The sequence below is a fragment of the Microtus ochrogaster genome, chromosome 8 (assembly GCF_000317375.1).
Source record: "Microtus ochrogaster isolate Prairie Vole_2 chromosome 8, MicOch1.0, whole genome shotgun sequence".
Taxonomy (NCBI): domain Eukaryota; kingdom Metazoa; phylum Chordata; class Mammalia; order Rodentia; family Cricetidae; genus Microtus; species Microtus ochrogaster.
In genome coordinates, this window is record NC_022015.1 from 58,580,220 (window position 1) to 58,589,968 (window position 9,749).

General features: G+C 45.5%; 1 protein-coding gene across 1 annotated transcript in view; it reads left to right on the plus strand.

Annotated features, from left to right (window-relative positions):
• Positions 1-9,014, plus strand: part of Pdcd1lg2 (programmed cell death 1 ligand 2) — a 46,165-nt gene extending 37,151 nt beyond the window's left edge. The window contains exons 5-7 of the mRNA XM_026781328.1: positions 2,239-2,508; positions 8,194-8,332; positions 8,777-9,014. Of these exons, the coding sequence (XP_026637129.1) occupies positions 2,239-2,508; positions 8,194-8,332; positions 8,777-9,014 (647 nt within the window). The remainder of the gene's footprint in view (positions 1-2,238; positions 2,509-8,193; positions 8,333-8,776) is intronic.
• Positions 9,015-9,749: the final 735 nt, after the last annotated feature.

Consider the following 9,749-nt stretch of genomic DNA (forward strand, 5'->3'; position numbering starts at 1 on the left):
ACAGTTGGCTAGTCCTCCCTTGGAGCCCCCACACAGTTGGCTAGTCCTCCCTTGGAGCCCCCACTCTCAGTTATTTTTTTCTTTTTCTTTTAAATTATTTTTATATTTTGAGATTATAATGTAATTATATCATTTCAACCTTCCTTTTCATCTCACCCACCCATATACCCATCTTTTTCAAAGTCATGGCCTCTTTTTTCATTGTTGCTACATATGTGTGTGTGTATGTGTGTGTGTGTGTACATATAGATCTCTGCATACACAAATACAACCTGCTTAGTCTGTACAATGTCACATGTGTGTTTCCAGGGATTGCTATTTAGGATTGGATAACCAGTTCGTGTTCTCTTCCTTGGGGACAACTTTCTTCCACTCCCGACATTCCTTAGTTGCCTGCAGCTCTTTGTGTAAGGTTGAGGCCTCCTAGGCTTTGTCTTAATAAATCTCAGTTCTTTATTCAAAAACAATTGGAAGACAAAATGGAGAAGATGACAGAGATAATGACAAATATGACAGAGATAATGTGTATATGTGAACTTTTGATTCGTCTCTGCTGTAACAGATAGGATAAACTATGCAATGGAAGACTTGAACAACACACTAAACTGTCCTGACCTAATTGATATGTCTAGAACACCAATCGCAGATTACCTGTTGCTTCTAGGTTCATGTCTAACACCGACTGAGGTAGTTATCTAGCAAAGTTGCTAGAACAGACACTTCATTGAGCAGGAAGTTGGAACTCTTAGACTTTTAAAACTGCTTCTACCACTGAAACTCTAAAATTTGTTCATCTTTTCTCAAGAAAAGTCTGGCTTCCCTATTATGCATTGTTGGGGATGATGCCTCTATAGCCACTTCCCACATGAAAACGAGGCAGTGGAAGCATTTTTGACAGTTTAAGGAACTGTCTTATCATAGCTGTTAGCTGTCACTGCTCAGCGTTGTGACACAGCATCTGACATGAACAGCTTAGGGAGGGACGGTTTATTTGAGCCCCTGCTATCAGCGGTTCCAGTCCATCGTGTGCAGGAGGGTACAGCACACCGGAATTCCTATCATGGCTTGCTTTCTCTTTAGTTCATTTGGGTCCCCAGCCCATGGGATGGTGCTGCCCGTGTTCAAGGTAGATCTTCCCACCCGCTAGATAATTCTCTCTGAAGAAGTCCTCATAGACACACCCCTGGGCATGGTTACCAATATCCTAGGAACCTCTCGTCCAATCAAGTTGACAAGATTAACCACCTCAACAACTGTTTTTACTTAAAGATTGCTTTTGCTTCAATGATTTACTGAACATCTATTTAAGGAACTAGTTCCCAATTAATAAAAGCCAGTGCTTGCTTCCCCCTCATCACCAAAAAAGTGCACAGTTTATTGTCAATACTTCTAGCTATATACATGTGGTGTTACTATTTGTTACTTTCCAGATATGATCTAAGATTGCTGGGTAGTCTTTGTGCCTTCCTTGCCCTCCAAATATCTCCTTTTAGTTTCAGATATCCACGTTCTAGAAAGTAGGAAATCTCATGTGAATAATTCATTCAGCACATACTGCTCAGAACATGTCTGTATCGGGAAGTAATAATAAATATGCCCGACTCTTAATTATTACAACTCATACATAGATCCTGATTTTCCTCCTCCTAATCTCAAAGATAACAGAGGGAAAGGGGAATTTTGAGTAAACTGTCTACTGGTGGTGTCTGAAAAAGTGATCTATTGGAGTTATTTAGTGGTAATCATGTCTCCGTCTTCTAGCCTCTCTCCACCCCCGGATTATGGGACAGTTTAGAATACAAGAAGCTGCAGAGTATGGCATCTTAGCATAGTTTGTAAGATATAAATTTGCAGCCCTCCTATTTTCAAGCATTGGGCCTACAAGGCTTTGTTCTTCTGACTTTGAACACCATTCTCAACAAAACATACCTGTCATCAATTAACCCCAACAAATATTGGAGATATCAGTAAAGCATCTTCATTGTATTGTATGAATTAAACTATTAAATCTATACAAAATAATGTACCTGGGACATAGAAAGTATTTTTAAAGTTATATATATATATATATATATATGTGTGTGTGTGTGTGTGTGTGTGTGTGTGTGTATACATACATACACACATATATATATATATTACCTAAGATCATAGTGATCATTTTATTTCCTCTTGCATTGAGTAGATTGCATTCTACAGCAATCAGAATAAACCTTCCTTTTTCCCCCTATTTTCCAGCTTCTTACAAGAAGATAGACACTCGGATCCTAGAGGTCCCAGGGACAGATGAGGTGCAGCTCACCTGCCAGGCTAGAGGTTACCCCCTGGCGGAAGTATCCTGGCAAAACATCAGTGTTCCTGCCAACACCAGCCACATCAGGACCCCTGAAGGCCTCTACCAGGTCACCAGTGTTCTGCACTTAAAGCCACAGCCTGGCAGAAACTTCAGCTGCATGTTCTGGAACGCTCCCATGCAGGAGCTTACTTCAGCCATCCTTGGTCCTCTGGGTAAGTGCAGTACCCATTTCCTAGCCCTGCAATCAGAGTTCAGGTGAGAAACAGGTAAGAAGGTGTTATAGATTCTTCAAGAGGTCAAGGTAAAATCTAGAAGAGTTACAAGGATAGACAGGACAAAGATCTCTATTGAGCAAGAGTCTTCACTGTTGGAGAGGCTACCGAGAGAAGGTAGCTGTGGGGACAACACTTGTTGCAGTGCCGAATCTGAGCAGCTTCAAGGGAAGTCTGTGAATGGCAGACTCCCCAACCCTAGCTCAGGTCCTCCATTATGATGCTGGTGTCTCCCAATGGCTGAACCCGGCAGGAAGTTGGAGAACAAAGACATCTTTCCATAGGTTTCTTCCAGATAGGTCAACATCTGGATCTCAGAGCATTGTGTTACAGGGCATAGTGTTACAGTGTAGAAAACAGTATGGAGACGCAGTAGAAATATCCCACGTGAATCATGTCCAGATCAGCCAATGAATAGCATGGGCTTTGTTCTGGCTGTATTGCTGCCTAATCGGGTATGTGGCATCCCCAAGAAACTGATCTCTTACAAAAAAAAAAAAATCATTCAGTCTGACTGGCTAGTTTTAGAAATGGACTTCATCCTTTTGAATTTCTGCACCAGCAAAATTTGAACCTTTTGGACAAACCAGTAACTTTTTGTGCCAGGTATGAACATTCATTTGATAACTAAAAGCTATCCACTAGGAAAACAACCATTTCATAAGAGACAGAATTTTTTTCCACCATGTATGTAGTTCTTATTGCTCCCATATCAAATTGCCACAAATGTAAAGGTTCAAAACAATAAAACTTTATTATCTTATAACTTCTAGGGGTTTGATCACTGAGTTCTAGTTGAGGATTATAGATGTTCTAGGAGATATTGCATTTTCTTGCCCTTCCCAACTCCATCACCTATATCACTTGGCTTGTGACTGGTTCCTGCATCTTCAAAGACAAGAGTCACATCACCCAGCCCTCTTCCCCTTTTATCGGACTCCTCTATGACCCCCCCCTTTCTTTTGAGCCTTGGGCTTTATTAGATACTTCTATCTATGAGTCCAAATAGGTTGCGATTTTGTTGCTGCAGAAATCTAAAGGATGAGATTCACTTTCAGAACTAGCTAGCATGGCCAATCAAGTTCTGAATCATTGAATAAGAGACTGACTTTCTTGGAAACGTCACCCACCCAAGCCAGTGTACTGGAAGCACAGCCAGCAAAACAACAGAGCTCCTACTCACTTACAGCTCTGAAAAAAGCAGTGGAAAACGCCTGCTCGGTCAGTGTTGGACAGAAGGGAAAACCCGTTCTGTCCTGGCAGCATTGTCAAGAGGATCACTGATCAGCAGCGATCCTCTCGCCTGGCCCTCAGGTGCTTTTCTACTTTTTCAGAGAATGCTAGTTTCCAGTTTTTCAGTTATATGAATCATTGGTTGGAAGGAAACGTAATTATGAAAGGAGTAAACTTTCTCTTTCTTCTTCTCTGAGGTTACTTAGAGCAGGCAGGGGAGGGGGAGCAGAGAGAATGCTCACCACAGGGAACTAGCTCCCATTCCTGTGTTTCTTCCGCTTAGATAGAGGGTTCCTCCCCGTCCCAGTGAGCAGCCCAGTCTTTCTCCACCTCAGCACAGGGAGTGTTCTTCCTCCTGGAATGGGACAGGTGGAGGACTTCTTTGGGTGGGCAGATATCTGGGGGCAGCCTGGCAGATCCAAAAGGATTCAGGTATTCAGCAGGAGGGGACACTGGTCTTAAGCCAAGGAGTTCTGACCCAAGAGAAAGCAACCGGTCGATATGGGAAACAGAACTGACAGAAAACTCGTAGAAAGACAGACAGACAGACACACACACACACACACACACACACACAAAAGACAACCAGTAGTAACGACTGCACAGTCATAAACCTGACGGGATGGGGACTTAAGGAACGCCTCATGTGATTCACTGGATCAGCCGCAGCATCCGTTCACCCTCTCTTACGTGTAAGGGCATAAGGTGCCTTTACCAGTCTTACCTCCTGAAGTCACAGACCAGGTGACTTTCTAATTTGTTTCCCTTTGAGGTGGAGATGTCAGACTCCTCCAACGCATTAGGCATCGATTGATCAAAGGAAGCCCTGGGGACCCCAGACTCAGGTTTTGTACCCAGAGGAGTCCCCTGAGGACAGCGCTCTTCCTCATTCCAAGCAGCTCAGAGACCCCAGGTATCTTGAGGTCTGGTCTCTGGGACCTCCAGAAGTGGTGTGGGGTATCCACCAGAGAAGACTGATCAGACATGGGCTTAAGCCAATAGAAATTCTTTATTAGCCAGTTGGCCGCTAAACTGGGTGTTTAAGATCCCAGTGTAGCCTTGAGCCTTTTGCAGGGTGAGTTTTTAAAAACAAAAACTATTCTCTGAGTTGACATACTTTAGTTAACAAGAGCAGTTAACCAGAAGCAGAACTACAGAAGCCCAAAAAACAAGGTTAATACATTTAGAGACTTTCCCAAAACTGTGGACTTGGATGGATCAGGTTTTTGTTTTCCTTTTGGCAGGTGGTATTGTCTCTGTGCTGAGTTTATGACCTGACTGGTACTTCCATTATGGAGTCAGTTGTGCTAAGGTCTGGGGTCTGTTACAATATCTGTCTCACTTCCATACCTTCTTTGTGCTGTAAGTTCCTTTCCCATAAAACATTATTTGGCAGGCCCCCGCCTATCCTGCCTCTAAGACAGCTCACCCTGCTCATCAAGATCTTTTTACCCATGTCGCTTTCTTAAGATCTTTTATCCGCATCACCATCTTGTTTTCCTCTGACTGTGTGTTATCTTTTCTCATTTCTTTTATGTGTATTGTTCATGTGTTTTCATCGTTCACATGGATCTCCTTTACGTCCAGACCAGAATGAAAGCTGATTGTTTTGCCCATGAGGAGTGCTTGGTGAATGCTGCAGTGTTAGGTGGCAGACACCATCTTGAAGACCCCAGCTCCCTCATTTCAGGCCCTAGTCTGTGTGGACAGTTAGGACACAGACAATGCCCTGGTGTGTGACATACAACAACAGCAGCCGGATAACCACAGTCACGCATCTCCCCCCCCCCCAAGGGATCCTGGCTTCTACTTCTTAAAGGCAGTGTCTGCTGACTTAGAACTCTCCTGTTTCTACTCATTCTCATAAACCAAGCGGTTCCCCCACTGCTGACCGCTGTGGACCACGTCAGACTTCTCCAGAAGTCAGCTAATACAACGATGCAGAAATGAGAGTTCGGGGGTGGGAGGATGGATGCCTACCACTCGGGACAGAAGGATGAACATACTGAATCTCGGTCAGAAGTTACAGAGTTCTCGGGTCATCTTCCTTCCGACAAAGGGGCTTTCCTCAGCCAGCTGCTACATTTCCATTGGGAAATGTAACCAGGCTAGATTATGAGGAACTGTTAACTACCAGGTGGGGCTGGCAGAAAAGTCCTCCTGGCACATTTGGAAGAGAATTGAGGCAGCAGAAAAGAACGTGGACTCTGAAAGCAGACAAATTTTAAATGCTGTTTCTGCTGCCTCTTGGCTTCAGAACGTGAACATTCTGCAGGGCTGTCCTCACACACAGGCTCCCAGGGACACAACAAGAGTAAATAATGATATGTTTGTTAAAACGTTCCTGTGATACTAAAGGGTGCAATGCAGGAAAACTATGTCACCTCCAAGCAAGATTCCTGGTTTCTTTCTGAGCCACCCAGGACTGTGGTAAGAATAGGACAGATGTTTTTCCCATTGCTCATCTTACCATTGTTGAAGAGAAGGCAGCTCTCTTAAAATAGCATAGGTGACCGTGTAGGCTAAGCTGACATCATGAAGAGGTAAACATGCGGTGACTCAAAGCAGCCATGTGGTTTTCCACTGCCTAATACTCGGAGATAGAAATTGATCTAAGAGCTGAATGACTACATTCTATGAGACATTCAGTGACCCAGGTTATTTCCATCTTGCTACTTTGACATTCTCCTGGACAGTGTCCCTGCCCACTCGTCAGAGCAGGGCCGTTGCCAAATCCACGTTTCTGCTTTCAGAGAGGAAGGAGCGGCGTTTTACAGTCAAGATCCAGAAGACCCATTCTTGATCTGACCTTAGTTTATGTTCCTGACTCCACCTAAGTGCTGGTCTCTGGGTCTGGAAAAGCATCTTTGGGAACCATATCTAGTAATAGCCTAGCCCTGGGAGGGAGGGAGAGGATGAGAGGAATGACCAACAGGTTGCCACAAGGTGGCTGTGGATCAGCTTGGTGTGCTCGATAGTCTGTTCATCCCAGGAGCTTTGACGGACACCTCCCGTGCAGCGATGCTAGGCTTCATAGAGCACTGAGGGATGACTTAGGTACCACCTTTGTCCTCCAAATACAGTCTAAGGAGGATGGAGTCTTTAGGGATGAGCAGAAACTCCGCACATGGAAGGGTCTGTGAGGAAACCTGAACAGAACAAAGGCTCCCAAAGGTACTGACACGGGGGCCTGATTCCATGCTATATGCAGCCCGCACTTAGTAGTGAAGAAGCAGTGCGACACTTAGCATTTTCACGACACGGGCTTAAACAAGCAGGCTCTTGTCTTTTTCATTCTTAGTGATCACATGATCTTGGATGAAGATGGCTCCTCTGGAGCCTGAGCTTTGGGACAGGTAGATCTGGGGCTACAGCTCTGCCGTTTCCTTGGAAACAGTGACCACAGAAAGATAATTTAGCATCCCTGCTGCTCTACAATGACTCGGGACTGAGTGGTACCTAATAGTTTCTCAGCTAGACTATTCCATGGTTCTCAGCGTAACAGAGGGAGGGGCAGGGGCAGAGCAGCTGGCAGTTCAAGCCCTCCTCCCTGAATAGTTCTGTATGGTTTTTCTGATACAGCACTTGTTTAGTGTGTGTCTGTCACCCCATGAGGCAAAGTTCCAGTCTCAGAAACAGGCACGGCCTAACTTGTGTGCCCATTCATTGCCAAATTGTGAACACCCCCGTAGCCCTCTCGTCTCTCCATCTGGCCAACCTGAAGGTACCCGGAGTTCTGCAAGGGTGTCCCCCCACCTCTAAATTACCCTATTCTTTACTAGATGGATGCTGTCCTCAGGACCAGCACCTTCGTTCATCCAGACAAGCTAATGATCAGTTGTAGTCATTCACACCAAGATCAGAAAGGCTTGATTTAATATGCCACCACTGCCTGGGATGTTCTGCTCTTTCCAGAGGATCTTGCTAGTCTTTCAAACCCAGTATGTAGTCGTATCGATTTCTAAGCCCCTGAGTTCTTATCAGTGATGGAGAAAATCAAATTTGGAGCTGAGGGGTTTTCCTGCTTGGATGAGAAAGGCAGGGTGATGAAGAGGAAGGAAATGGGGATAGAGGCAGAGACGAGGGTGGTGGTGATGGGTGAGTGGGCAGATGGTTGGGGGATGGAATGACAAAGTGGAAAAAGGCACAGGATCTGGCCCAGACAGTCTGGAGTGTGTCTCAGCTAAATCCCTCGCTGTCTAACTTTGGGGAAATTTCTCAGCCTCACTCTTTTTCACCAGTGAAAATGCAGATCCAAGTAGAGACTTCTTCGCTGGGTGGTTGTGGAAGGAAATGAGCTTCTACGTGAGAAATGTATACCGAAGGCTTAACCCTGTTTCCGTGTGGTGGGAGCGGCCCTGTGATGGGATTTTGATTCTTTCCTTCACCCAGGTTGGACTGAGCCCGAGGTCCGCAGCACGTCAGCACTGCGTGTTTTCATCCCGTCTTGCTTCGTGGCTTTAATCTTCATAGCAGCGGCGGCAATAGCCCTGAGACAGAAGCTCTGTGGGAAGCTGTATTCTAGACATCGGTGAGTGACTTATGAGCTGTGAGTGGGAGCGTGAACCCCTGCTTGTCTCACAGCTGTCCATGGCCTGCCAGTCTTCCCTGAAACACTTCAGGCCTAGGAGGGCTTTGAGACCATCCTGGAGACTTTTTACCCCAAGAAGAAAATGGTTCAGTCTTCAGTGAGCTGAGCCCACACACAGCTTTTTTTTTTTTAAGGGTATGTTCATTCCTGGGTTTCAAGAGTTTGCCTTGCACTCTGAGCCCCCAGAGTGCTGTCTTTTGGGTCCATCTCTTCTGTCTGGGTGTGGAGTAGAGAGACTTGAGAACCTTCTCAGTTTGGGGAGGTCCTTGTGAGCATCGGCTTAGCCTGGACCTTCTATCTGCTCCTATCCTTTTGAATCAGACAGGGCTGGGGCTGCCTGCAGCCTCTAGTCTTAAATGGAACTTCTCTTATGTCCGTCTGTAGTCTGTCTGTTCCTCACTGGAAGCAGCCAGTCGCCAAAAACCCCAGCCTGTCTGTTGCTTTCCTCGGTGGCACCGAGGCGACACCCAGTGAACTTCTTTCCACATCTACTCTAGCTTTGTCTGTCAAAAAGGAAATGGCCTCTCTGACTATTTTATTTGGAGTAGGCAGCACCAGCCAGGGGGAGAAGGGGTTGTCATCCTGCACTGATAGTGATGTCACCCATGTCCTCATCTGTTGAAGTACCCTGTGTTTTGTCCCCTGTCCTTTGTGGGCATTATCAGAGCTGATCACAAAACCTCTAACTGTAGAGTTCAAGGAAGTGCTGTCGAAAGAAAATAAGATATCTCAGCACAGGGGGAGGTGGAGACTGGAGGGTCGTGCTGTCAAAGGCAGTGAAACTTAGCCTCAGAAGAAGAAAAGGAGAAGTGTGAGGAGGAGGAGGAGGAGGAGGAGGAGGAGGAGGAGGAGGAGGGAGGAAAGAAGAAAAGGAGAGCAGAGACTGGTAAAGGGGGGGCAGGGCGAAGGGAAGAGAGAGGGAAAACGGAGAGATAATAAAGGAGACAGAAGAGAGAAAAGAGAAAGAGGCAGAGAGGCAGGCAAGAGATTTAAAAAAAAAAAAAGTAGATAGGAAGGGAGCAGAAGAGTAAAGAAAGGCAATACTGAGTTTGCTCAACAGAACTTTCGGTAAACCCATGACCTCAGACCACTGTGCAGGTGAAGCTCGCTAAAGTCTTATGTCCTGCCTTTCACACAGATCTTACAAACTGAGTTTCTGGCCTGGGGCCTGAGAACCCCATAGTCTCTCCAGAGAGAACAGCTTGACTGTTCACAATAGTCAAGTTATGGAATCAGCCCAGATATCCATCAACAGATGGATGGGTAAAAAGAATGTGATGTGTGTTCAAAACAGAGCAATATTTAACCTTCAAGGAAGATGAAATGTCGTTTTCAGGGGGAAGAGTGAAACTAGAGG